Source organism: Natator depressus, chromosome 22 (assembly GCF_965152275.1).
Source record: "Natator depressus isolate rNatDep1 chromosome 22, rNatDep2.hap1, whole genome shotgun sequence".
In the NCBI taxonomy this organism is placed as follows: domain Eukaryota; kingdom Metazoa; phylum Chordata; order Testudines; family Cheloniidae; genus Natator; species Natator depressus.
In genome coordinates this window covers 3955483-3983177 of record NC_134255.1, presented here as the reverse complement: position 1 = coordinate 3983177, position 27695 = coordinate 3955483, and the positions used below count along the sequence as shown (strand labels likewise).

Sequence of the window (27695 nt, the reverse complement as noted above, 5' to 3'; positions counted from 1 at the left end):
TCATCCCCCCCCCCGCCGGGTGAGAGCGATGGCACCTTCCCCCCCTTCACCAATCATCCCCCCCCCCCGCCGGGTGAGAGCGATGGCACCTTCCCCCCCTTCACCAATCATCCCCCCCCGCCGGGTGAGAGCGATGGCACCTTCCCCCCCTTCACCAATCATCCCCCCCCCCCGCCGGGTGAGAGCGATGGCACCTTCCCCCCCTTCACCAATCATCCCCCCCCCCCGCCGGGTGAGAGCGATGGCACCTTCCCCCCCTTCACCAATCATCCCCCCCCCCCCCCGCCGGGTGAGAGCGATGGCACCTTCCCCCCCTTCACCAATCATCCCCCCCCGCCGGGTGAGAGCGATGGCACCTTCCCCCCCTTCACCAATCATCCCCCCCGGGGTCTGAGCGATGGCACCGGCCCCCCCTTCACCGGGTCAGAGCGATGGCACCTTCCCCCCCTTCACCAATCATCCCGCCGGGTGAGAGTACTACCGCCCCCTCCGTCACCAAGCCCCGCCCCCCGAACAGTGGTACCGCCCCCATTCCTTCTCTCCCCGGGGCCGGAGTGGTACAGCCCATTCCCCCCTTACCTGCCCGTGCAGGAAAATGGTCTTGTCCCGCGCAGACTCCCTGAGCACCCTGCGCACGCAGAGCTCCGCCAAGGGGAACGAGCGGCCATCGCCTCCCGGGGGCTCGGCCGACTCCTCCGACCCCTCACGCTTCCTCTTCGCGCCGGTGGCCTCCGCCATCGCTGGGCCTGCTGGGGGACTGCGCATGCGCCGCGACGAGAGTGAGTAGAGGGGAAAGGACTGTCCTCTAGACCCCGCTCCGCTGCAGAGTGCTCCCCCTGCTGGGCTGGGGCTGCTACTGGCGGGACCCACTGGGAAAATGGGGCGGGCGGGCGGGGGGGGGGGGGTGGACGATTCCATTCACTGGAAGAGGTAACGATCAGGACAGCGTGGAGGGGCAGGTGGCTGCGCAGGGCAGGAGGCCAAGCTCCCCCGCCCGTGCGTGGCCTGCAGGGGCCACGGCCGCAGGGCCCAGAAGCCCGGCCTAGGGTGACCAGACAGCAGGTGTGGGGGGGTAGTAGGCACCTGTTTAAGCCAAAACCCCAAATCTCGGGACTGTCACTATAAAATCAGGACATCTGGCAACCCTGGCCAAGCCCCACCCTCGGGTGCATGAGGCCACCGCCCTGCCCGGGTTTTGTGTGCGGAGCACGTCCCAAAAACACGCCGTCGCCCACAAACCCAGCTGCGCTTGTGGCCGTTCCTCTTGTTCCGTCCGTATCTCCCCCCCAGCCAGGGGTTCGCTCCAGCCAGCGAACAAGTGTGTTCCTTCCAATCTGCCGGTTTTTCGTGGGAAATGCTCACGCCCGTGAGACTTCAGTACACACGGGGCATTTCTGTGTTCCAGAGGCCTGGCGAAGCAGTGTACGTTGTAAAGCAAACTATTAAGTGCTGGTTGGATTAAAAACCTGGCTGGATGTCACCAAGGCCCAAAGATGAGGGTCCCTGTCTGAAGCAACCCCCCCCTGGAAAGTCTCACTCTCTGGCCTCGAATCTCACTCTGGGGGCTGTAAATCTCACTCTTACGGACGGCCCACCCTTGGAATCTCTGGGCATCTTTGGTCACAGAAGATAAGGGCAGCCCAAGTAAGGTGGCAATTAATATGCCCGGTCTCCTCCATCTGAACATAAGAACGGCCATACTGGGTCAGACCAAAGGTCCATCTAGCCCAGTGTCCTGTCTTCCCACAGTGACCAATGCCAGGTGCCCCAGAGGGAATGAACAGAACAGGAAATCACCAAGTGATCCATCCCCTGTTGCTCATTCCCAGCTTCCGGCAAACAGAGGCTAGGGACACCATCCCCACCCATCCTGGCTAATGATGGACCTATCCCCCATACATTGATCTAGTTTTTTTTATCTGTCCTATATCCAGTGCGGCCAACCCTTGTCACTGCAGCACAAGTCTCCCACTATTCAGTGTTAAGTCCCACCTGTTGGAGCTGGGTTATTACTTGAGAATGTCAGCTTCCATCTTGAAAAATAAGGTACATTTCTAGTTCATGGTTACAGAGAAAAGCTTGAAAAATTGATCAACCCTAGGAGGCTTAAGCAAAAGAACCCCACATTGGTTGTTTTTAAAAATCTTACGATTTTTGTTATAGTCTCATGACTTTGGGGGGCCTGACTCATGAGTTTTGAACGTTTGGGTTTGGTTATGCTGTATTTTTCTTACCTCCCATATCATTTAGCAAGCTAACCCACTCGTTTTGGTTATGCTTTACTTCGGGTTACACCAGATTTGTGCTTCTACACAAGAACTTCATGCACACGGATACCACGGCCGAGGATAGAGAAGGCTACTTGCATAGGGTTACCATCCCTCCTGGTTTGGCCAGGAATCTCCTGGAATCAGGTTTGATCTCCCGGAGGCTACTGAAGCCAATCCAGTGGCACATCGGTGCTAAGGCAGGCCTGGGAGGCGTGGGAAGGGGGGTCTCTGCGCGCTGCCTCCACCCCGAGGGCCATCTCTGCAGCTCCCATTGGCCGGGAATGGGGAACTGTGGCAATGGGAGCTGCAGGGGCAATGCCTACAGGCATGGGCACTGCGCACAGCCGCCTGGCCACCCCTGAGCCTAGGAGCTGCTGCCCGACATGCCGGCCGCTTCCGGGAGCCACCCGAGGTAAGCGCCGCCCGGCCAGAGCCTGGATCCTGAACCCCCTCCCACACCCAAACCCCTGCTCCATCCCTGAGACCCCTCCTGCACCCAAAGTCCCTCCCAGAGCCTGCACCCCGAACCACCTCCTGCACCCCAACCCCCTGCCAGAGACTCAGCCAGGAGCCCCCTCCTGCACTCCAAACCCCTCGGCCCCACCCCCCAGCCCAGAGCCTGCACCCCCTCCCACACCCCAGCCCCCTGCCCCAGCCCAGTGAAAGTGAGTGAGGGTAGGAGAGAGCGAGCAACGGAGGGAGGGGGGCTGAAGTGAGCAGGGGAGTGGGGCCTCGGAGAAGGGGCAGGGCAGGAGCGTGGCCTTGGGAAGGGGCGGGACAAGGCAAGGGTATTTGGGTTTGTGCAATTAGACAGTTGACAACCCTATACTTGGACTTTCCAACTATTGCTGAACACCTTCCACTTCCAGTGACTATGGAGGGGCCAGTTACATGTCTATAGTTAAGGTTGAGCTGTGCCCTTGAAACAGAGGTTTAACCCCTTCGAGATGGTGACAAATACTGCGTAGCCCCAAAAGCACTTTTGAAGTTCAGAATGAATGTTCATGAAAATCTGTTAATTATTTTAGGAGTCAGTTTTTTAAAAAATGGGGTCTGTAAAAAAGAAAGCAAGCACCCAGTGCCGGAGTCTTTTATTCCCTGGATCTTAACAGAGTAACATGGACTCTTCAGACTTTCCTAGGCTACAACTCAGCCAGCAAAAAAACAAGGACCACGCTACGAGGTGTGATTCTGCATCTCTGCTAGGAAAACGGCCAAGTTTAGGTTGGGGTTAACTAGAGTATTAGCTAAGCCTAAACTAAAAACTCAACCACTTTTCCTAAACAATCCCCAACTCCTCTCCCAAGGTGGAGACCTTCCTAGTCTGAGCTGGTGGGGCGGGGCGTGTGTGTGTGTGTGTGTGTGTAGAAGAGGGGCAGGTGGAAAGCAGAGAGGAAGAACAAGAAAAACAGCTTACAACCTGGGCACTGCCTAAACAGTTCAGTGAGCTGTCAGTTTAGGCGCTTTCACCAGCATTAGATCCACCCGTTTTAAAAAAAAAAAAAAAGTGAGAGAGGAGATTTGATAAAAATAACACTTTTCTGCATTCATTTGTACACACGTTTAAATTACAATTGTAAAAATCAAGACTAAAACTGACATTACACTCAAAATACCAAAGATGAGCCTATGTGTAGCTCCTCTTTAGACGAGTATTACAGCTCCAAAAGGGGAAAACTTCATGTCAATTTATACTCCTTGACATAGGTGTTGAGTTTTCTTTTTCCCCCCGGGGGTGCTCCACTGTCCCGCCCCAAGGCCCTGCCCTTGCTCCGCCTCTTCCTGCCTTGCTCCGCCCCTCCCTGAGACCCCACCCACCTGCTGCTCTCCCCCCTCCCCCAAGCGCCTCCCCCAGCTGATCGGCAGCTGCCACCCAAACAGCTGTGGAGTATATATAATGGAGTTGGCACCTATCCTCCTTGGGGCTTGGAGGAATTTAACATAGGCAAGAGTGTGTACTGTACCAGCTCCAAACTGGCTTTTGGAAGGTCATTAGAGATTTAGCTGCCTATACGCTTCCTGAAAGGACGGACCCTAAACTAGACTTCCTACTCCCCAAATGAGAAGAGGGTAAACTCCATTTAGCTGTGTTTACCCTCGACTACTTGGAGTCACCAATGCTTAAGCTCCAGCTTCCCGCCAAGTCCCCTGCACTGTACAGTACAACGTGGAACAAGCCTCATGCTTCTTCCAAGTGTTCAGCACCAGACGCCACGTGTAAGCCTCACTCTCCATTGGTGCTAGACATTTTGCTTGTCCTCTCAGCAGTGCCGGCTATTAGTGTCCATGGTGCGGAGCAGCCCGACGCGAGAGAAATGCTTCTGTTCAGAAACCCTCGTGAGAGTCAGTTCCCGTTTGTAATTCTGTAGGTGTTTTGTGCATTGGGGACCTTGGCCTTAGACCACCTGGAATCTGCTCTCCACTGAGATCAAATGAGGCAGCTCCAGAGACTTTGGAAACAGCACTGTGGATTCTCGTTCCATTTCCCTTCGGCCGGGATCTGCTTTCTCGAGGTGCTCCCTTCCCCTGCAGGACTCCCGTCACTCTATTCTGCTCATGGTGCTTTGACAGAGCTCCTGCAGGTCTGAGGGACACAAGGCAGAAATCGGGGTCACTAAGGGATATCAGCTGGACTGATGTTCCAGCACTGTCACACTGCAATGTATCTGTACCTCTCCTCCCAGAGAGAGATCCTACACTGTACCCCACTCCAATGGGATACAAATGCCCCAGCCCCTTCTCTTTAGATCTTCCCTTGCAGTTTCACAGGGACACAGGATTCTCTGCTTCCCATCCCAGAAGGTTGTACAGTGTCTGTGCGCTGTCAGACAGCTGCTGTGTTCCACCCCATGGCTGGTGAGAAGTCCAGAAGGTGCAATAGAAATGCAGGGTATGATCGAAGGGTCACTCCAGGTTGTTTAGCTTAGCCTGTGCAGAGTGAACAGAAAACACCCTATACGGGCCCATTATGAAGCTGACAGCCCCCTACAGTTTACTTACAGCGCAGGATCGTGTCTTTAATCTGCCTGAAGCCATTCTCCTTGCGCGTCACATCGATGTAATAGAGGCACCTCAGCTCCCGGGGGTAGTCTCTCCGGTCAATGCCCTTCAGCACGGGGATGGTGCGCCCATTGGCCATTGGCGCCTCTGCCAATGCCTGATGCATCTGGTACCTGCACCAGGGATCCTCGAGGAAGCTGGGGGTTATTAGCAGGACCCAGCAGTGGCTGTTCTGGACAGCGTCGCAGAGCTCTGTCGTGATAGCACTCCCCGGCGTGGCATCCCGCAGCTGCAGGAAGCAGCGGATGCCCTCGGGCTGGCTCTCCAGATAGGAGACCATCTCCTCGACAAACTCAAAGTCCCCGTTGTTGTGGCAGATGCACACGTCATAGCTCTTGGCCCAGCGGGCACTCCCTGAGCTGCTGATGCTCACCTGGGAGGCAGGAGACCGGCTGGCCACTGAACTGCTGGTGGAAGAGCTGGTGACAACTGCCGAGGAGGAGGAGGAGGAAGGTGACTGTTTGGTGTTCAAGCTGCTTTCTGCGGAGCTGGAGCTTTGCTTGGGTTTCTGCAGGAGCCGCCTGACCCAGCCTGTGGAGTTTAAGAGACCAGAGTAAGATTCACTGAAGGCTGAAATGCCTCCTGGGCCTATTCACAGCCCCTCCCCATGCACCACAAGAAGCATTTCCAGACATTGAACCTCCTGCTTTCTTATCATGGGGCCCTCTGGGAGCTGAGTCGCAGAGACCAGTGTCAGCCCTGCCCCAGGACCTGGGCAGACCGGTCTGGTGCTAAGGTGGAGCAGCCAAGTCTAGTCCAACAGTGTCTCGAGAGAGAGGCCACTCCGTACAGCTCCAGGCATGGAAGGGCACAGAGAGATTCGGATCTGAGTGGCTGGGCTGTAATCAAAAGCCAATTAAACAAATTCTGGCCTTCAAGGAGGTTTTAACTGGAGCCACTGGGCATCAAGTCTAAAATACCCTCTGGAGCCTCAGGATAGGGTCCTGGCTTGGATCATTCTGCCCTTCTTCCTGCAGAGGGAGATGCAAGCTCCAGGTAGTTTACTGCATATGGGACCCAGGTGAGCCGTAAGTACTCTTTGCACTGCACAGACTCTTGAGGTTGGTTGACAGATTAACGTTTTCCCAGGTGCCCTTGGGCAAAGCTTCCCCCTCCACTCACTGCTCTGTGGGATGGCAGCTGCTCCGCCCCGCCCCAGATGGGGCAGCCTTTCCAAGGCGACGAGAGTTAGTAAAGTACTGGGGGATGAAGTGCGGAATCTGCCTCCTTACCGCTTACTTCGGCTCTCATCACCCCAAATCCCCAGCAGCTCTAAATTAGGAGTTAGGTCAGGTTTACATGGGAACTGCCAAACTGGATTAGACCTGCGGTCTCTGTCTCCAGCAGTGGCCAACACTAGATGCTTTAGGGGAAGATGTAAGAATTCTGCAGTGCCCCTCACTGTTATAGTTAGAGATCAGCTCAAGTCTTGAAGCAGGAAGTTTAATGTGTCAGAAACTGAGACATGGATGGTCACGCCTAGTGGTCAGTGTGGTGGCAGTCATGCCAGGAACTGGAGCCGGGGGTCAGAGCCAGAATCAGGAGTCAAGAGCAGGATCGGAGCAAGGCAGGAGTAGGGCTGGGAGCCAGACTGGACCCAGAGCAGGGCTGGAGCAGGCTGAGGCCTGTGGTCTGTCCCCACTGTCAGGCAGGGGAGGGTTCCAAGCCATGAAGTGAGCTGGGCAGATGGAGCTGTCGTGTCTCCCGAGTGGTTTATGTACCTGCCCTGAGAGTCACCAGACCAGCTTCTGGATTGGCTGGAGCCTAGCACAGGAGTGACTCATCCACACAGTGGTTTAGCCAGGCTCTAGTTCAAGGATGACTCATCACCTCATCATATCCCAGCCAGAATTTGTTGTCATGAATTGTGGTAACTCAGGATCCTTTGACAGTGCCTGACTGGAGCTAGGAGAAAGGCTTTTGTTCTGGAATAGGACAGGTCCTGAGAGGAAGGGCCGTGGATGGGGTGGAAGATTTGGGATTTTGTTCTGACCCCAACTCCAGGAGGTGGGACTCTCCTGACTCAGCTGGAGGCTTAGGTCACCTGGGTGATCTAAATGCACTGTATGGAGCCCCATCTGAGAGGGGAAACTGAGGCAGTGGTTGGCCCAAGAACCTCTGCTACACTTCCCCTCTTAGTGGTCTCCTTTCTAAAGTAAACAATCCCATCTTTTCTCCTAGGGAAAATTCTCATGGCCTTGATCATTCTTGTTGCCCTTCTCAGAAGCCTCGCTAACTCCCATCGTCCTCCTAGAGACAGGGTGGCCGTACTGCACACGGTATTCCAGAGAGGACCACCCAGTTGATTTACATCTGTCACTAATGATAGGTTTCTGTATTCTCCATCCCATTCCTTCTGCAGCCCACCATCTTACTTGCTAGGTTGGGAGGGCGTTGGGGAGGGGGGTTGGACCTCAGCTGCACACTGAGCTGAGATCTCCACTGAGGCTGTCCGCAGCAGTGGCCAAGTCCCTGCCCGGAGCCGATATGGTTCATTTAGAATCTTACAAGGTGTGTGAGAGTTGAAACGGACAAGGGGTGGTTCGTGATTCGCTTATGTCCCTTCTCAGCTATGAGAGCAAAGCACTTTATAGAGCTGGGTACGTTATCCCTGGTCCATAGAACAGGGAAAACGCACCAGAGTAAAACCGACTCTCCCAGGCTCATAGCAAGTCGGGGCAGAGCAGGGATAGATGCTCTGCCTCCTGTTCCCAGCCCCTCACTCAATCAGATCATGCTGTCAACATGCTCCTTGTTTACTCACCAGCCATATCGGGATAACAGTCAGATGAGAAGTGCCCACATGAATCTTGGCCTGTAACAGGGAAAGGGCAACTGGTCAACAGCTGTTCTGCTTCCTTTCATGCTGGTATTAAATTCAGCATATTATGTATTTGTAGGCCCATAGCACTTAGGAGTCCCAGTCAAAGACCAGGACCCATTGTGCTATGCGCTGTACAATTCCAGAATAAAAAGATCATGTTTGCTTCTTTACCACTGCACCCCGTGCCCCCAACTCCTGGGGGAAGAAGAATCAGTGTATTCCACATGCAGACTCCATTAGCAAGCGCTGCATAAGAGATCACTCATTGCCATGGGTGTCTGGTCTGGGGTAAACAGGGCACGTCAGTCTCCCAGGCCATCTAGCTTGCACTAAATCCATTTACTAAAAAGCTATCCTGCCCACCAACAGATATCACACCCTTTCATCACAAATCACCAAGAGTGTTGCTAAGGATATTGGTTGTAGCATGGCAGGGGAACAGATACTCCAAAAGAACCAGCACCAGACTGGTTTCAGAGTAACAGCCGTGTTAGTCTGTATTCGCAAAAAGAAAAGGAGTACTTGTGGCACCTTAGAGACCAATCATTTTATTTGAGCATAGGCTTTCGTGAGCTACAGCTCACTTCATCGGATGCATACTGTGGAAAATACAGAAGATGTTTGTTTTTATACACACAAATCATGAAGAAATGGGTGTTTATCACTACAAAAGGTTTTCTCTCCCCCTACCCCACTCTCCTGTTAGTAATAGCTTATCTGAAGTGATCACTCTCCTTACAATGTGTATGATAATGAAGGTGGGCCATTTCTAGCACAAATCCAGGGTTTAACAAGAATTATAACATTCATAAACCAGTCGGAGAACACTTCAATCTCTCTGATCATGCGATTACAGACATGAAAGTTGCGATATTACAACAGAAAAACTTCAAATCCAGACTCTAGTGAGAAACTGCTGAATTGGAATTGATTTGCAAATTGGATACAATTAACTTAGGCTTGAATAGAGACTGGGAGTGGCTAAGTCATTATGCAAGGTAACCTATTTCCCCTTGTTTTCCTAAACCCCCACCCCCCTCCCCTCCCTTCCTCAGACATTCTTGTTAAACCCTGGATTTGTGCTGGAAATGGCCCACCTTCATTATCATACACATTGTAAGGAGAGTGATCACTTTACATAAGCTATTACCAGCAGGAGAGTGGGGTGGGGGGAGAGAAAACCTTTTGTAGCGATAAACACCCATTTTTTCATGATTTGTGTGTATAAAAACAAACATCTTCTGTATTTTCCACAGCATGCATCCGATGAAGTGAGCTGTAGCTCACGAAAGCTTATGTTCAAATAAACTGGTTAGTCTCTAAGGTGCCTCAAGTACTCCTTTTCTTTTTGCCCGCACCAGACTGGATACTTCGGGTTCTCTTGTGTTCCAAGAACAGGAGCCAGAGTGCGTTTGGATCCTTATTGTTGAATATGCAGTTTCTTTAAAATAAGGAAAAGAGGGAAAGGCTGTTTTTCGCTCAAGCTTTGCTTAGACAAGCACAATGTTTAGAAGACCTCAGCATATGGAAATATACCCAAAGATGCCAGGACCCTTCCACCCAAATAGGAATCCTTGGGAGCATGAGCAGAGCACCCTCTTTGCAGAGTGGACACTTGATCCCCCGGGCTTAAGTCCACCCTCCCGGGATGCAACCAGGCAGGCTCTGGCCTTGTAACAACTGTTCAGTCCCGCCCAGGAGCACAACTCAAACAGTGGGGTGGTCCTACCTACGTGCAGGCTTTCTGCAGCCTGGTTTGTCTATTGGGCTCATGGCTCAGCCTCCACCTGGCTCTGGGTGTCCTTTAGGAACAGGGGAGGCAGGCAGGCTCTGTTTCAGCTCCAGTCTTTGTGGCACTCTCTGTGGCATCTGCATTGTCCAAGTCCCTGAACTGCCAAGAGTACTACTGGGGGAGTTCTGCACCACTGCGCATGCGCAGAATTTATGTCCCCTGCAGATTTCATTGCTTCTTCACAGAAAAATGACTTTCTGATGGGGAAGCCACAAGAGCGGTCAAGCGACCCTCCCAAGCAGTATGTTTCAGGTGCCCAGGGCAGCTGGCAGAGAGGTAAATCACTGTAGGGCAGGAGGCAGGACTGGGGAAGACCCGGCTGGTGGCTCCTACCCTGTGCCTGGCTCAGCTGCGAGTCCCAGCTGGGCTGGGGAGGACGGGACTTCCTCTTCCCCTGCACGGCATCCAGGGTGGGTCAGACCCACCCCCAGATTTCTCCCTCAGCTGCAGGAATCTCTGCAAAGTTCTCCTTCTCCCCCCCCCCCCCCCCGCTTTCTGCATCCATCGCTCCTCAGCTGCAGGGAGAGGGATCCCTGTACAGGGAGCTGCTCCCTCATCCCCCCAACCCCTGTGCGTCCAGCTCCCCCATGCACTCAGACCCTCCCCCACTAGGCCCCACTCTCCCTGCACCTGGACTACCCCAATGAGCCACCCACACCTGGATCCTCACCCCACTGAGCTCCAACCAGCTTCATCTGGATTCCTACCCCACTGAGCCCCACTCCCACAGCATCTGGACCCCCCCACTGAGCATCCACACCAACCCCCGCTGCTGAACCCAACCACCTTCACCTGGACCCGCTGCAGAGTCCCATTACCGTTGCACCCAGAATCCCTCACTAAGCCTCTGTGCATCCAGATCCCGATCCCCCCCACACACACACACCCCCAGATCCCCCACTGAGCTGCCCGCACCCAGATTGCCCCACAAAGAATCCTCTCAACCCACACCTGGATCCCTGACACACTAAGCCCCTTCACACTTGGATCCTGCCTCGCTGAGCCTGCCTGCCCACACCTGGTGCACCTCGCATGGATGGGCAGAGAAGGGTAACACCAGTGATTACGGGTATGGAACAGCTTGCATCTGAGGAAAGATTAAAAAGACGGGGGTGGTTCAGTTTAGAAAAGAGACGACCGAGGGGGATATAATAGGGGTCTACAAACTCACGACTGGTGTGGAGAAAGCGAATAGGGAAGCGTTATTTACCCCTTCATATAAACACACAAACTAGGGGTCACCGAATGAAATGAATAGGCAGCAGATTTAAAAACAAACAAGAGGAAGTACTTCTTCACCCAAGGCACAGTCAACCTGGGGAACTCATTGCCAGGGGATGTTGCAAAGGCCAAAAGTAGAACTAGGTTCAAAAAAGAATTCGCTACGTTCCTGGAGGATAGGTCCATCAATGGCTATTAGCCAAGATGGTCAGGGACGCAACCCCATGCTTTGGGTGTGCCTAAACCTCTGACTGTCAGAAGCTGGAACTGGACAACAGGGGATGGATCACTGGTTAATTGCCCTGTTCTGTTCGTTCCCTCTGAAGCATCTGGCAACAGCCACTGTCAGAAGACTGGATACTGGGCTAGACCCAGTATGGCCATTCTTATGTTCTTAAAAACACACACATTATATTTCCAGGAACACAGTACAATTATTTCTGGAAAGCTGATCTCAGGGTCTCCCTCCTGGGTTACAACAAAATTTAACTAAGAACACAAATTAAAAGAATCAGCAATCCCTCTCCTGCTCTCTCTAGCAAAAGATGATCTTAACACAAGATGGGAGGGAGAGAGAATGGGGGAGCACCTGCTCTTTTAATTTTAATTTGGCTGTGTGCATGATTTCCTAGGTTAAAAAAACAGCTGTGTGTAATTATTTATTCATCTGGGGGTAGCCCCAAGAGCACCAGCCACACTATGTTCAGCACCATGCAAATGAGTAAGAAAAAGATGTCCCTGCCCAGAAGACCTTACAGTCTAAGTATGAGAAGAGAAGATGGTTGCAACAAACAGATGGGGAATGCAAAGGGTCAGTGAGACTATATACTAGGAGTGGTATCCAGCCCTTCCCTAGCACATGATTTGCATCCTTCTGGGGTTGGTTGTTTCAGAATCTTATCTGAAAATAATGACACCGCTGAGGCTGGGGCCAAAAATCAGATTTTTTAAAAATTGTATTTCTTTGCCAAATTGTCATTTGTGTTTGTCCCCCTAAAACAAATGCTTCAAATATGGTAAAAATTTCCCCTTGCTCACCTTTTCCCTCCCCCAGGACCCTACCATGACAAACTAATGGATGCAGCCTGAGCAATAATGAGCCAGTGTGTAGCTCCAGAGCCCACAACTCTACAACACGCAGCCGATGTCTGCCGCCTTAGTGCTCCTGAGTGACCCTCCAACAGCAGAGGAGCGAGCACTGTCCCAGCCCTCGTGTTACTTTAACAAGCCAATGCTTAGTAATAACTAAATGCACGAGTGACCTTACAAAAAATGAAGTAGCGTGTGCAGCCTTAGGGCTCGCAGATTATAACCATCTGCTATGCACAGCAGCGAAGGACCTCTGTGCTCCGGGAAGGGAGTTATATACTTAAATTAGCACCAGTGCATCCCATCTTCTCTGCATCTGTCCCTCAGAGCGGGAGCTCCCTGGGGCAGGGGCTTTTTATGTTTGTCTCATAAGAGGCTGAGCATGTTGGGCCTTACCTCATAATTCCTAACAACAGTCATATGATGGGAGGTTTGGAAGGGGAAGATGCACGGAGACCTCTCTATGGGCACAGCTCAGGCTCCACAAGTCGGGAAGGGGCTAGGCCAGAGGGGTGGCAAGGCTCAGTGGTATTGTCTTCATTCAGCCAGGCGGAGATTCCCCATCATAAGTCAGTGCAAAGAGCACAATGTTACACGGCGTCCCCCCTGTTCAGCCACCCCTGGCCTGGGGCAGCTCCTGGCAGTGATCACAGGTGAGGACAGCTGTTGGAGATGGGAGCTGTGCAGAGCCACGGGCCTCTGTGAAATGGTCCTGCCCTCATGGAAGCCCTTTAGCTCTTGGAACATCACTGAGTCTGGAGGCATCATTCCATCGGGGCAGGGTGCAAGCCCAGCGCCCTCCACCCAGGCCCACCAGCTGACCCAGAGGAAGTGGGTCATGATGGAGCCATCACGCCAGGGCAGCAGGGTTGCAGCACTTTTTAAAGCCATCTAGCCCTTTCCAAGGAAAGCCTCCAACCAGCGACCTGGATGTCAGGCTATCCTGGTAAGTCTGCAGAGAGCCTGAAGTGAGAGATCAGAGTGGAAGGGGCTCTTCCATTAATCTCACTGCCTGAGAACCCTGAAGCCTAACAATGTCTTGTAAGTGGCAACATTAACTGTTTCACTGTAGCAGAAATATCCAGCAGCTTGGGGATAGCGCCAGTGTTCCCTCTAAATTTTTACATCCAAGTGTGGGGTTCGGAGTGTGGGAGGCAGCTCAGGGCTAGGGCTGGGGCAGAGGGTTGGGTGCCGGAGTGTGTGAGAGCTCTGGGGTTGGGCCAGGGATGAGGGGGTTGGGGTGCAGGCTGCCCTGGGGCTGTGGTGGGGAGAGAGGACTCCCCCCAGCCCTCTCTCGCTGCACCAGCTTGGGACCTGGGGAGGCATCTCTCCCTGGCAGCTCTGGCGGGCCTGTGCTGGGCTGAGGGAGGGGCTCCTCTCCCCTGGCCACGGCCACTCCCCACTGTGGCAGGGCACCACTCCCCCAGCCGCAGCAGGTCCGCACTTGGGCCGGCGAGGACAGGCGCCTCTCCCCTTGCTGCAGCCCTGAGCCCCTGCGCAGGGCTTAATAGGCAGATATGCAGCCACACAGCTGAGAGGGAACTTAGAATAGCAGGTGGAGTTTTGTAGAGCTCCCCTAAGCTTTTTTCCTACATCCCATGGATTTCCCTCTCCACAGAATGGACTGACAGCCAGCCCCTGGCAAAGCTCTGGGTCTGCACCCCCTAGGGTTGCCAACCCTCCCAGTTTCGCTGGGAGTCTCCCGAATCAGGCTCTATCTCCCAGAGGCTACTGCAGCCAGACCGAGAGATTTTAGGCTGCTAAAAGCCGAGTGGTGCAGTAGGGCTAAGGCAGGCTCCCTGCCTGGCCTGGCCCCGCGCTGCTCCCGGAAGCGGCCGGCACATTCCTGTGTCCCCTGGAGGGGGGCAAGGGGTCTCCGCGTGCGGCCCCTCCCCTGAGCACCGACTCCGCAGCTCCCATTGGCCGGGAATTGTGGCCAACAGGAGGTGCAGGGGCGGTGCCTGCATTTCTGGCCCCCCTCTGGAGCCCTCACCCTCTCCCACAGCCCAACCCCCTCCACCAGTGCGGTGAAACTGAGCCAGGGCAGGGAGAGCGAGACTGGGGGGGGTGGAATGAGCGGGGGCGGGGCCTCGGAGGGGGCGGGGCCAAGGTGTTGCAGCGGTTGGCACCAGCCGCCCTCCGCAGCCTGCCAAGCTCAAAAAGGGATCTGAAGAAATTTAAAAAAAAGGGAACAAACCCGGCTGCCAGGCACACGCCTCCCCCCTGTTCCCCCTCCGGCCGCAGCTTCCTGCCCCCGCGGGGGCGCCCCGCTCACCGGGAGGCCGGGAGCCGCTGCGCGCCTTGGCTGCCCCGGGCAGAGCGCCGGCGGGGACGCTGCAGGCGGCTACTCACCCAGCCCCGCGCGTCCGGCCGGGCTCTGGGGGCGCGGGGCCCGCGCGCTCCTCCCGCCGCTCCGGGGCCCGCCTCCCGGCTCCAGCCACGGGCCGGGGAAGTCGGCGGCGGCCGCCCCTGGCCCTGCGAGGAAACGCCTCCTCCGGCGGGGCACCAGCGCCAGGGTGCAGCCCCAGGGCGGGGCTCCCGAGCTCGGCACGTGGGCTGGGGCTCGCTGCGGGCACCGATTTCCCCGGGGGTGCCCGGGCGCCTCGGTGGGCCGCGGGCTGCCAGGGAAGCGGCTTGCGGGACGGGGCGGCCGGGCGCTGCAGACAGGCCCTGGCCAAAGCTCGCCAAGAGCAAGGGAGAGAGCGCAGCGGGGGGACCCCCCCGGTGCCTCTCCCCGCCCGCTCTACGTGGCCCCCGCAAGCGGCCCTTCTGCCCCCGCTGTCCTGCCCCTAGCACTGCGCGGGGAGGGGAGCCCAGCGGCGCCGTCAGCTAGACCCCGCCCGGGGCCCATGGGCTCTCCCCCGGCCCGGCCCGGCCCTTGCCACCGGATCAGAGCTACGGACCCGCCCAAAGGGGCCCCAGCTCCCTCTGCTCCTCCCCGGGCGGGTTCGGTGGCTTGAAGTCCCCCTGGTTGGATGCCTGCGAGGCCCGCGCCCCTTGACTGACAGCGGCTTGTTTCGTAACCTCACTTCCAGCCCTGGAAGCCGAGCGTTACCCAGCCAGGCTGCTGGGGGATCCCGGGGAAGGAGCCGCTTGCTGGGGCCCCCAAGGAGGAGCACCCAGGTGAGAGGGAAGCGGAGATGGGCCTATGCGGCCGCTGCAGACTCCGCCTCTGCAAAGCTGTCAGGGCAATACCTGGGAAGAAAGTGCGCATGTTTAATAGTGAGGGTAATTAACCGTTGGAACAATGTAGCCAGGGCTGGGGTGGATTCTCCCTCGCTGGCTGTTTTCCTAAAAGATCTGCTGTGGTCCAAACAGGAACTGATTCAGGGAAAGTCCTGTGGCCTTTGGTATGCCGCTCAGAGGAGGTGATGGCAGAGTCCCTCCTGGCCTTAGAATATATACGGTGACCAGATGTCCTGATTTTATAGGGACAGTCCTGATTTTTTGGGTTTTTTTCTCACACAGGCACCTATTACCCCCCCACCTCCTGTTCTGATTTTTGACACTTGCTATCTAGTCAGCCGAAGGATATATTCAATCTGTGTGGCTGGACTGAGCCCTGAGTGTGTCAGCCCGGATCCTCCAAGGTTTCCAGGTGCCTAACTCCCGCTGATTTCCCAGATCCCAAGATATTTAGGCACCTAACTCTCATTGCTTTCAGTGCTGTTTGGCTCGGGGAGTGGGGGAGGGGAGTCACGGGCCTGTTCTCAAGGTGATTTCCTTTGTTTTCCTTTGCCCCCAGGGGACCCAACACTGAGAGGAAGGAGAAGCAAGGCACAGACCAGGGAGCCGAACCCTCAGGATGAAGCACATCTCGATCCACTGGTTCCGTAAGGGTCTTCGCCTTCACGATAACCCTGCCCTGCTGGCAGCGATGACAGACTGCCACAAGCTATATCCCATCTTCATCCTCGACCCCTGGTTCCCAAAGAACATGCGGGTCAGCGTCAACCGCTGGAGGTTTCTGGTTGAGTCGCTGAGAGATCTGGATGAGAGCCTCCAGAAACTGAACTCGAGGCAAGTCCAGTCCAGGCAGATACTCGGCACGAGTGTAGGGAGGGCTAATACAGTTAGAGTGCTGGGGTTGTCTCTGGTACCTGGAAAAACAAAGGACCTGATTTTGTTAACCCTCCCCACATGGGAGCTGCATCGCATTCGCTGGGAGCTGTGTACATACAGGGCTTGCAGGGTGGGCCCAGTAGATGCCAGAATTCTGCTTCCTTGGGTCCCTCTGGTCCCAGTTGTCTGGAGCTCCCTGTCCAAGAGAATACGGTGCCAATGAGTTGCAGATTCACAGTGCAGTGCTGCCAGGTTCTGTGCTTGGAGAACTGCCTTGCTCTGAATATTTCAATCTAAGTCAAACAAATGTATTTTCTCCTCCTCCCCCCACAGTTCACAACTGTTACTTTTTAATGATATGATGCTTCCATCTGCTAGATGAATGAGCCATACAGGGATAGCTGCTTCCCTCCCCCCCACAAATACGCAGGGCCTGGTTCTCTGTAGCTCTGCACCCTGTGACATCGTGACGCCAGTGCACGGCTGCCATTCTGACTTAATCGTGTGCGACGCGCACTTCGCCCAGGTGTGAGTGCCGGCGCCGGGTGATGCAGAAATGGGCTCCCAGTGCACATCCCTCTATGCGGTTCCAAAGCAGGATCAGGAGCAGCCCCAGAAGGTCAGGGAGCTGCTTGACCTTAACTGAATGAGGATTGTGTGGCCCTTTCTAAAGGGCACTTTGTTATGAGAGCAAGCGCAGCGAAGGTGGGCTACAGGTCTGGAGTAGCCAGCAGCAGAAAGGCTTTTACTGAGGGGATGATAGGGATGAATTCGTCTGGGGAGGGGGAGGTCCCTCACAACCCTCTGCATCTCCAGCTGCCTAATAGAGATGAAGCGTGCAGCATGCATGAGAGGTCTTAGACATGAGCTACTTTGCCAAAGGGGTGGAAGCTGGGTTCCTAAGTATCCTCATTGCCAGGATCCCAAGTGGGACCGCTGTCTTCCCCAGCTATGTGGTCTGCATTTCCCTTCCCACCCTGGGATGAGCCGACTGCTGCTTACAACCAGTGTCCCACCTGTGGAGGGGTAGGGGCTCCAAGGGACCTGGTATGGAGAGATCTCATGCACTGTGTTCCCTGCTAAGCTGTCAGAATTCAGAGCGACACTCTAAGCCTGAGGAACCCAACAGTTCCTGAGGGATCCACCCGACAGGCCATAAAATGGAGCAGGTTGTAGCTGCCCTGACTTTTGACATGGAGGTGTGACCCACGGAGACAAGTTCCAACATGCCATGCTTGGAAGTGGCCTAGGATGAGTGTATGTGTAGACTATAGTTCCCACCACACAATGCTCTCTCTTGAGCCCAGCCGCCAAGCCTGGACTCCTGGGCCTTGCTGTTGACCTCGCCTCTGGCTGACTAGGTTTTGGTGGCATCTCCACAGGCTGTTTGTGGTGCGTGGCCGCCCCACAGAGATATTCCCGGTCCTCTTTAAAGAGTGGAAGGTGACACGGCTGACGTTCGAGATAGACACGGAGCCCTACTCCAGGCAGCGCGATAGTGAGGTGGCGAGGCTGGCGGCTGAACGTGGCGTTCAGGTTATTCAGAAAGTGTCCAGCACCTTGTATGACACCGACAGGTGGGTCCCAGGAGTGGGGTCCTCATGTGGCTTGCTCATTGCTGGGCATTAAAGCCCCTGGAGTCCCAGCAAAAGAGGGTGCCAGTGCCTTCTGCCCCGTGGGCTCTACCTGGTGATAGGTCCCTTTGATTATTCACAGAGTAATTGCTGAGAACAATGGCAAGGTGCCTCTGACCTATGTGCGCCTGCAGACGCTCCTGGCAGCGCTGGGACCACCGAAGCGGCCCGTGCCAGCTCCCACTCTGGAAAACCTGAAGGGTGAGTGGGACAAAGGGTTTGGTAATATTTTAATGATTCGTATATGTGCCCAAGTTTCCTTCCTTACAGGTGTGTGTCACCTCACTATGTGGGTGGAACAAACAGGGTCGTTAAGGAATTGGTTGAAACCGACCCAGATCAAGAGAGGGTCCCGAGTGACAACAGGAAGTCCCATCGACACTCAGCAGTGGGATGCTCTGGCAGGCAGGGCGGGGTGAACGCAGCGTGGCCCTGCCTGGAGACAAAGGGCTGAGCTCTGCCTGGGTGGGAATGGAGGGTGGGCTTCTGAAGAAACTGGCTGCTCTCCCCCGGCTGGGACCGGACAAGGGAGAGAGACTGGGACGGAGATGGAGTCCGACCCAGCATGGCTGGCCTTTGCACTGGCTTGGCCAGGCTGGCCTATGGCTTAACTCTGCCTCTCTGGGCTAACATAAGGCCTTCCAGCTTCAATAGCCAGGTGACTCATACATGGCTCCCTTGTTTGGAAAAGGCTGTGTGGGTTGTTGCAAATACCCAGTGAGAGCACTGCGCCTTGACAGGCCCAGTACAAGCCTCTGCAAGAGTCTGGGTTGGCTGGATTCGCTGCAGGGAGCCTCCGAGAGAGACAGGGCTTGTTGGTGCCTGAAGGCCCAGTCTCAGAGTCCTGGAAGCCAGGGACTGCCTCTGTGGAACTGTGTGGGTTCTTGGGGCTGGGAACACTAAAGGGATTGATAACAGGCTGGGTATAGACCAGATTCTGTGGACAGTGAGTATGGGACAAGTCTTTGTCAATGTGGTGGTTCTCTGCCAGGGGGACATGTCCCAGCACTCGGACTGCAAGCTTCTCTGATTGGTATTCTGGGCTTCCTCTGGTGTGTTCCAAAAATCCCCATGCAGTTTCCATGGGACAGGGGATTCTTCTTCTCCTAGGCTCTGGTGTAGTGGTGTTATGAGGCTGTAAAGCAGTTGCCATGTTCCATTCCAGAGGTGGCTGCATTTCAGTGCTGGGTGCAGCGATCCCTGTTTAGTTCTATAAAGCACTTTGAGATTCTTTACAACTAAAGAGGCTAGACAAACATACAGTATATTTTAGTGTTGATGGTGCAGGGAAGTACTGACTGTGCCTATTACCCCAGATTGCTGTACCCCCTGCAAAGACAGCCACGATTCAGAGTATGGGATCCCTACGCTGGAGGAGCTGGGTCAAGACCCCGAGCAAGCAGGTCCTCGCCTCTACCCAGGAGGAGAGTCTGAGGCACTTTGCAGGCTTGACTTGCATATGAACAGAACGGTAGGGTAGTTAACATTGATCCCCTCTCCCGCTCTGAGGCCTGGGGCAGGCACTAAGCCCTTGAGCTTTCAAGCAAACAGTGTAAGAGAAACATCTCAGGTTGATTCCCTGCAATGTTGTGCTGAGCCCACATGGGCTTTGGCAGGAATGTCCTGGAGAGATCCAGGACTGTGGCTGTAGGTACAGCGTTGCCAGCAGCTCCATTAAAGACCCCAGGCCTAATTTCATTGTTGCCTTGCACCTGCGATCACTTACCCCTGTGCTAAGTGACTGCAAAGCGGGTGGAAAACGCTAATTAGAATGACAGTGCATGGAACTACTCCGCTCTCTGTTTTATTATGGTACCAGGATCATAGGTGCTAGAACTAGGGGTGCTGCTGCATCTCCTGGCTTGAAGTGGTTTCCATCATATATAGTCTGGCCATCCTCTTCCCTTGGGCAGGACGTCCTCTGTGCTTTTCCCTGTCTGGCTTTGGGCACCTCTCATCTGCTTCTCTTGCCCTTTTTCAGGCCTGGGTGTGTAATTTCCAGAAGCCCCAGACTGAGCCCAACTCCCTGAGCCCTAGCACCACCGTCCTGAGTCCGTACATCAAGTTTGGATGCTTGTCAGTGCGAACCTTCTGGTGGAGGTTGTCTGAAATCTACCAGGGGGTAAGTTTTGCTTGGCAGTTCTTTTATCAGGCAGCTGCTTGCCAGCACGTGTGTTAGGCCTAAAGGAGCACTGTGGAGGTTAGAGTTCTCTGCCCTGCAAGGGCTGCTGGCTCATACCGATGTGGGACATTTGGAGTAAGATCTATTGCTCTGTGTAGGCAAATAACCTTCCTGGCATGGTCAGTGAGGATGCTGCCTCTGAGCCAATGAGAATGGGGCATGAATGGCAGCAGAACCCCTTAGCAGGAGGAGGATGGGTGAGCTGGTTGATGCAGTTGGTTAGACTTAGACCTTAACTTCTTGGGTTTAAACCCTAGAATCACAAAGGAAAATCTGTCTCATGGCTCGTCCTAGGCTTAGTTTGTCCGTAAAACCAAGGGATTTTAGGGTTTGGCTCTATCCTAGCCTCTGAATAAGAAAGCCCAGGCCTAGAAGAGCAGAGGCTGATGTGGATCAGGAGTGAAGTACCTTGGCAGAGCTGCATGCGTGGTGGAAGCTTTTACAATGCCTCCCTGGATTATGCCCAGCTCTAGCCAGTCCTATTAATCCCTCATTTTCCAGAGGCCTTAAACTCCAGTCAGTGTTTGGGTATATGAATGCCTGGGAAACCAACAGCAGTAATCCGTGCTAAGGAACCACCATTGGATCCCTTCTCCGGGACTCTCCTCGCTTACATGCCAGAGACAAGAATGACGTCTGCCCTCTTTTGACAGAGGAAACACTCCAGCCCGCCCGTGTCTTTGCACGGGCAGCTCCTGTGGAGGGAGTTCTTCTACACGGCAGGAGCTGGGATCCCCAACTTCAACAAGATGGAAGGCAACCCCGTCTGTGTGCAGGTGGACTGGGATGACAATCCAGAGCACCTCAGAGCCTGGAGTGAGGTACCCATTTTTGGCAATATGGGCCAATGACAATGATGTCCCAGTGACAAGAGCCTTGTAGCAAGGTGGTCTGCCAGGGCCGGGGGAGAGAGTTTGATTATTGGACCCAGCTAGGAGGGGGTCAGGTGATCCTTGCAAAGGGCCGAGAGAGGTCAGTTGGAGGGAGGGTTTAATCTGAATTAACAAACTGCGCCCTGAGGGAAGGGCCTGGTGAGTCCTCCCTGGCCTCCGGGAGCCCAGCCAGCAGCCCTACACGCCTGATCTTCCTTCTAGTGCACTCCTGGCAGGGCCGTCCCTCTGCCTCCCAGCACCAGTGAGGCTATTCCCACCACTGAGCGTTGGAGAACCGAGTGCTGACACCAAGGGGATTAGCGGTTGTGCTGGCTAGAGGGAACGCACTTAGAGACGGCCTGGCTGTCAGGCCCGAGTACATCCTGGTGTAACTCTAAGTGGAGTTCCACCAGGGATTAATTTGACCCATACTTGCCTCAAAGGGAGAACTGCTCAATACAGGGACAAGGTAGGGACGATGCGAGGAACAGACACTCGGCAGACAATAGACCTGGTCACCAGATACCGCAGACAGGTGTGGGCAGCCAAAGCTAGAACCTTGGTCTTTCAGCTTCAAAATACAGTAACTGCCACTCGATGTACCAGAGATCTCCCTTGACTGGTGGCAGTAATTGGTCTCTTAGCTCTATGGGTCTGGCCACCAGCCCCACACCTCACTAGTGAAGCCAGGAGTGTACCCTGCACATGGCTGCCTGGGTTAGCTTGCTGGAGGTTTAAACTGAAGCTCTTTCCTTGGCAGGGCCGGACGGGCTACCCCTTCATAGACGCCATCATGACCCAGCTGCGCACTGAAGGCTGGATCCATCACCTGGCCCGGCACGCTGTGGCCTGCTTCCTGACTCGAGGAGACCTGTGGATATCCTGGGAGCAAGGGCAAAAGGTCAGGCATGTGGCAAGGGCTCTGCTGAAATGGTGGGGGCCTCCAGGACCTTCACGGTTGACAAAGAAGCCGACGGGCTGGCTGAGGGCCACACCATTGCCCTGCAGACGTGGAGAGCCTGGAGTCCATCCCAGAACTCTCCACCATGCCTGCCAATGAGCAAACAGCAGGAGGGAGGCGGAGATTGCACCACGGCCAATGGCCGCGAGGAGCAAGGCTGGCCTTATCACCCCCCATGCTGCTTGGAGCCATTGGGAACGAGGCTGGGAGTTTCCTCCCTACTCCAGCCCAGCTGCCTGAGCCGGAGGGAGCTCACTGACCCATCTCCGCCTCTGGCAGCCACTGCCAGAGGGGAGATCAGGCTTGCCCTTGGGCTGCTGAACAAGACCTCCAGGGACGTGGGACCTCCGGGCTGTCATTCATAGTGCTGGGCTCTACAGCTGGTCGGGTGGGAATAGAGACTAGAGGGCGGACAGAGACTCCTGCAGCCTCTTACCCAGTGAGAAACCAAACCCGTTCCGATGAATTAGGGAGCGTCTGAGGCTCTTCCCTGCCTGCGGCTTTGGGCCCAGTGCCACACAGCTAAGCCAGGCTGGGGAAGGGAGGTGTGAATAGCCACGGGGATAGCGCAAACCTGTTCCAATGGCTCCTTCTCCCTGGCTGCTCTGACAGCCCTTCCCTAATCACAGTTATATGGCACCAACCACAGAGGGATTTAGTGCCCTCTATAGGTGCTGTCTTTACCCTCCACTTCCTGTGCTACACGGGAGGTGCCGATTTTTTCAGAAGGCCGGCGGGGTTCCTGGCTGGGCACCCTGCCCACCCAGGTTGCGTGAGGGTGAGGGGGGAAGGTAGGAGGGGAATGGAGTCCACGTGCCACCTGGCGGGACTCCCCGGGGACCAGCTGCCTGATGAGCAGCTGCCACCCCTCCTCAGTGCCATGGGTCAGGAGCCCAAGCTGAAGGGAAGTAGAAGGTTTTGGAGGTTCGGGGGGGGGGAGGGCGGGGTTATGCATGATCTTGCCCTTCCCCAAAGCATCCACTCCTCCCACCCCAGGTCTTTGAGGAGTTGCTGCTGGATGCTGACTGGTCCCTGAACGCTGGCAACTGGCAGTGGCTGTCGGCGAGCGCCTTCTTCCACCAGTTCTTCCGCGTCTACTCGCCTGTCGCCTTCGGCAAGAAGACGGACAAGGGCGGAGAGTATATCAAGTAGGTGCAAGGCAAAGTCCAGCAGAGCCATGGCGGAGCCCAGCCTCTTCCTGAACCATGCGGGCGTCTGCTACAGCCCAGCGAGCGCCGCAGTCCGGGTGTGGCTCTGGCATGGCATTGCAGAGAGGACACAGCGTGGGTGGGGGAGGGTTGGGGGTTTCCATCTTTCTGTCTCCACCCAGGAGACTGGTGGTGGCAGTGAATCCTTCTAGCTCTAGGCCGACAGCAACTGGACGTACCCCCCATGTTGGGTGGTCTGTGAGGACAGGAAGTTGGGAGCTCTTGTCCCGTTCCCAGGTGGGAAGGTCAGATTGTTACCCCCCCACCCCCGGTTGACAGCTTCAGTGGACAGGCTAGGAAGTGAGTGGGCCAAAGATCCCGTACCCTGCTCTAGCCCCCCTCAGCCCGGCTGGCTAAGACATACTGGTGAAGGCAATTGGCCCTGAGGGACCTGGGGCTCGGCACTGAATTCCCACCTCGGCTCATTTCTTGTGGGGCTGACTGACCCACCCTGCCTGTTCCTTTGGGCCCTGACCCTCCTGCAGGAAGTACCTCCCTTGCCTCCGGAAGTTCCCCGCTGAGTACATCTACGAGCCCTGGAAGGCGCCGCGAAGCGTGCAGGAGCAGGCGGGCTGTGTGATTGGCCGAGATTACCCCAAGCCCATCGTGGTGCACGAGGTGGTGAGCAAGAGGAACGTGGAGCGGATGAAGGCAGCCTACGCCCGGCGATCGGCCAGCACCACGGCCCAGTTGGAGGGAGGGGGTGGCAAGAAAGGTAACAACCCCCCTTACCCGGAGCTGCTCTGTGGCTTGGCTCTCTTGGGCTGGGATTTGAAGTGCAAAGTACTGGCTGGGAGGAACGGGAGGAGACAATCCTGAGCAGCCCTCCCTTGGGGAGGCATCATGGCTAGTGGCTATGGCTGGAACTCTGCTCACCCCTGGACTAGAACATAGGTGTCCAAACTATGGCCTGCGGGCCAGATCCAGCCCCTCAGGGCTTTGGATCCGGCCCATGGGATTGCCACCCCCGTGACGCCACAGGCCCCGCACCGCTCCGGGAAGCGGCCAGCACCATGTCCCTGCCGCCCCTCGGGGAGCGGGGGGGAAGGAGGGGCAGGGCAGAGGGCTCCCTGTGCTGCTCTTGCCTGTGGGTACCTCCCCTGAAGTTCCCAATGGGGAACTGCAGCCAACAGGAGCTTCACGGGAGGTACCCACAGGCAAGAGCAGCATGCAGAGCTCTCTGCCCCCCCTCCCCCAGAGGCTGCAGGGACATGGTGCTGGAGCAGCCCAGGGCAGGCAGGTAGGGAGCGCCCGGTGCATGCCGCTGCCACCCCGGAGCCACTCCAGGTAAGCAGTGCTGGGCCAGAGCCCGAACCCCTCTGCATTCTGCCCCAACCCCTTGCCCTGAGCCCCTTCCTGCTCACCGCACCCCCTCCCGCATCCTAACCCCCCGTCCTGGCCCAGGCTGCAATTTCCCCACCCAGACGTGGCCCTCGGGCCAGAAAGTTTGCTCACCCCTGTTCTGGTCCCAGCTCAGCCACTAAGCTGCTGGGTGATCTTGGGATGTCACATGACCTCCCTGTGCTTGTTTCCCCATATATAAAATGGTGATAACACTACCAATCTCTTTGTAAGGCACTTTCAGACCTATGGATGAGAGATGCTACGCAAGAGCTAATGTGTTGTTTATTATTACTGCTGTATGGCTCTCCCTGCCATCTGAGACATGCCAAACTCTCCTGAGTCTCCCATCCATGCCAGCTTGCCAGCAGCCACAGACCTTAGGGCTGTAGTGCAGTGTCTGAGCTGGAAAGACAGGACAGTCCTGCCTTCTTCAGCCTAATAACCTGGCTGCTTGTTTCTCCCCTTAGGTGCCAGAAGGAAGACACCTGCTGGTCCCTCTGTGGCCGAACTGCTGACAAAGAAACCAAAGACTAAAAGCAGCTGAATTCCTGTGGATCTTGACAATGGGCCAGTCTCTTCTGTGCCGCAGGGGGAGAACCCCACCCTGGAGCCAGGCAGCACAAGAGCCCATTCACATCCCATTTGGGCTTTATGAAGAGAGGCTCTGGGGTCTGTTCTAATCCCTTGGCTGACAGCTAGGAGCCCAGGCCTTCTGAGTCCAGGGAAAGCTATGGTGGGGTTTTGGCACTGCCTCTCTTATTGGCTCAGGAAACTTATTCATGCTGTACCCTTTCGTTCAGCCCCTTAAGCCTGTTCAGCGAACTGTCCTTTGGTGCAGGTGCTTTCTATGCTGCTCGCAGGCCAGAAGCTGAGTTTCTCTTTTGGAAAGAAAAGGAGGACTTGTGGCATCTTAGAGACTAACCAATTTATTTGAGCATAAGCTTTCGTGAGCTACAGCTCACTTCATCGGAAGCTTACGAAAGCTTATGCTCAAATAAATTGGTTAGTCTCTAAGGTGCCACAAGTCCTCCTTTTCTTTTTGCGAATACAGACTAACACGGCTGTTACTCTGAAACCTGTCTTTTGGAAAGGTCATTGCCATGGAGTGGATCAGTTTGTCTGAGTGCCTTACGGTGAATCTACCCTACAGCACCAGGGGAGGTAGATGTATCGCCACCCCCATTTTACACATAAGTGAACTGAGAAACAGAGATTACTGGGCAGATTTCCAATGGGAGCTCCTGGATCCCTTAAAAATCTAGCCATAATTGACTTGTTCAGATCACTTAAGGAGGCAGAGCTGGGAACTGAACCCATATCTTGCGCTACATTCCAGTGCCTTCCGCACAAGGTCCCCTTCCCAGGTTACTGCCCTGTGCTTTCTTTATCTGGGTTGTTGCAGACATTTAGCTGAAGGGTACATTTTAAACTTACCTCTCAGGAAAACAATTTGTGCAGCCACCGACTCCTCTGGCCTGGGAAACGCCCCAGACTCCTGCATCCAAAGAAGCCAAAAGCACAGCAGACTTTCAGGGAGTAGAAGTTTTTTTTTTTGTTTTTTGTTTTGTTTTAAAGGGCACGTTAATAACTTGCTGGGGTGCCGAATGCCCCAGCCAGCCTGGCTAGGAATTGGTATTGAACTCCCTGTTTTAAGCTTTGCTGCCCCCTTTGGCAGACAGCAGCTTAGGAGACCAAAGTGAGGGATGCTGGACATGGATGTTGCCTTTTGCCCATCTTTGTACTGAGCGTGAAATGCTGGATGCTTATTACCACGTCCTTGGGACCTGTACACCCCCTTTTGTGGTGCGTCCAACCAAAGCATAATTTCATTATCCCTTGGCTATGGTCCGCTGGGGTATTAAAGATATCCTTGGAAGTGCTAAGTGGAGTTACAAGAGCTAAAGCGTGGGGCAAAGCTCATCTTGATGTCCCAAAGACAGGAAAGTAACTGAAATACTTCTCTGAGGGACAACCCATCTTAAATTCTCACTTACTCAGCGACAATCTACACTCATTGCTATATTTGCTTTCTGCAAGCTACTCTTAGTATAACCTTTTAGGAGCGAGGTATCCAAATATTGGATGCTAATATCTAAATTGTACGGTTACATTTATTTACCAAAATTTGGGATATTGCACATGATGTACTGGATGTATTTTCTGACTTTTAAATCAAACTTTGTACTTGTGGCTAATTTTAAGCCTTACACCCTGCTATGTAGACACTCTTTCCTTAACCTGTGTATTAGATAACTAACATTAGCTTTAATCAAATTTTAAATCTGCTCTTTCATTTACATTTTCTGTAGGCTTTGCTTCTGTTGTGGGGGAGGCTCAGGATGCCTATGCTGTTGGTCCCCACTCTCCATCTTTACTGAATATATATATATATATATATATATATATATATATATATATATATATAATCTCTGCTGAGCATTACCACTTAGACCATTATAGACAGACAAGTGACTGGTCTTTATGGCAGCTGACCCATGGCCGAAGGCATCAGCCGTGTTACCTCTTCCCTGGGTTCCTTCCCCTGTTAATGCGTTAAGTGGGTGATATTGACAAGTTTTAGACTGGAAACTCTTTGAGGCAGGGATATTTTGTGTGTGTGTTACCCAGGGCTACAGTTGGGAGCTCCAGGTGCTGTGGTAACATTGACACAATCGCTGGCTTTTAGTGAAGGATTTAAGAGTCCTGGGAATCAAGTAAGCAAGCTTATTGCTATGTAACCACCACAGCTGGCAGGACCTGGTACAGGTACCCACCAGACTAAGGACAAGGGGTAGTACTTCAATTTCACGACTACTCAAGCTGCTCAAAAGATAATGCTAAGGCAACCAAATGGAGCTGGAGGTAGCCACTTCCCCCTCAGTTTGTCTACAGGAGGCTGGGGCTGGGTTTAGGAGAACAGAAAGTTACCTGTAGTAGACAATGGAACCAGGTGGTGGGAGATATTAAACCAGAGAGACTCTGACTGAGCCACAAGAGGAAATGCTGGGTAGGAAAGAGGAAGTGGATGGACCAGCTGATCTAGGAGAAAGCGGGCTAGGGAGAGAAGTCTTCATGGTTCTGAACACAGGCCACATGCTGCAGCAGGAGGACCCCAACCCAAAGAATGTGCTAGAGGGGTGAGGAAAGCAAAGCAGGGAAGCGTGTGGAGTTATTTT

General features: G+C 54.6%; 3 protein-coding genes across 6 annotated transcripts in view; 1 reads left to right on the top strand and 2 right to left on the bottom strand.

Moving 5' to 3' along the window:
* The window catches only part of DCPS (decapping enzyme, scavenger), a 64092-nt gene extending 63323 nt beyond the window's left edge, over positions 1-769 (bottom strand). Inside the window, exon 1 of the mRNA XM_074936944.1 lies at positions 580-769. Coding sequence (XP_074793045.1) covers positions 580-765 — 186 coding nt within the window. The 5' untranslated portion in view covers positions 766-769. The remainder of the gene's footprint in view (positions 1-579) is intronic.
* LOC141976118 (cryptochrome-1-like) lies at positions 531-25427 on the top strand. Of its 2 annotated transcripts, none has more exons than XM_074936941.1 (11): positions 531-779; positions 16002-16276; positions 17701-17895; positions 18035-18153; positions 19269-19423; positions 19934-20074; positions 20788-20955; positions 21767-21907; positions 22964-23115; positions 23661-23890; positions 24987-25427. In XM_074936941.1, the coding sequence occupies exons 2-11, from the start codon at positions 16062-16064 to the stop codon at positions 25061-25063; spliced, it is 1593 nt and encodes a 530-aa protein (XP_074793042.1). In that variant the 5' UTR covers positions 531-779; positions 16002-16061; the 3' UTR covers positions 25064-25427. The 2 variants fall into 2 exon arrangements, with proteins under 2 accessions (XP_074793042.1, XP_074793043.1); XM_074936942.1 differs by lacking the exon at positions 531-779 and adding an exon at positions 15145-15379.
* TIRAP (TIR domain containing adaptor protein) lies at positions 4106-14649 on the bottom strand. 3 transcript variants are annotated; one of them, XM_074936946.1, is made up of 4 exons: positions 14609-14649; positions 8095-8145; positions 5271-5861; positions 4106-4854 (listed from the first exon to the last, which is right to left on the bottom strand). In XM_074936946.1, exons 2-4 carry the CDS (start codon positions 8099-8101, stop codon positions 4811-4813), a joined length of 642 nt encoding a protein of 213 aa, XP_074793047.1. In that variant the 5' UTR covers positions 8102-8145; positions 14609-14649; the 3' UTR covers positions 4106-4810. The 3 variants fall into 3 exon arrangements, with proteins under 3 accessions (XP_074793047.1, XP_074793046.1, XP_074793048.1); XM_074936945.1 differs by lacking the exon at positions 14609-14649 and adding an exon at positions 12653-12669; XM_074936947.1 differs by lacking the exons at positions 4106-4854; positions 14609-14649 and adding an exon at positions 12653-12680 and having other exon boundaries at positions 5263-5861.
* Positions 25428-27695: the final 2268 nt, after the last annotated feature.

Excerpts from the sequence above, each read along its gene's own strand:
- TIRAP (XM_074936946.1), bottom strand. Across the intron at positions 4,855-5,270 it reads TAAAGACACGATCCTGCGCT|ACCTGCAGGAGCTCTGTCAA; the intron begins GTAAGTAAACTG and ends TGTGTCCCTCAG.
- LOC141976118 (XM_074936941.1), top strand. The coding sequence starts at position 16,062 with ATGAAGCACATCTCGATCCACTGGTTCCGTAAGGGTCTTCGCCTTCAC. Across the intron at positions 16,277-17,700 it reads CTCCAGAAACTGAACTCGAG|GCTGTTTGTGGTGCGTGGCC; the intron begins GCAAGTCCAGTC and ends GCATCTCCACAG. Across the intron at positions 23,891-24,986 it reads GGGAGGGGGTGGCAAGAAAG|GTGCCAGAAGGAAGACACCT; the intron begins GTAACAACCCCC and ends TTCTCCCCTTAG.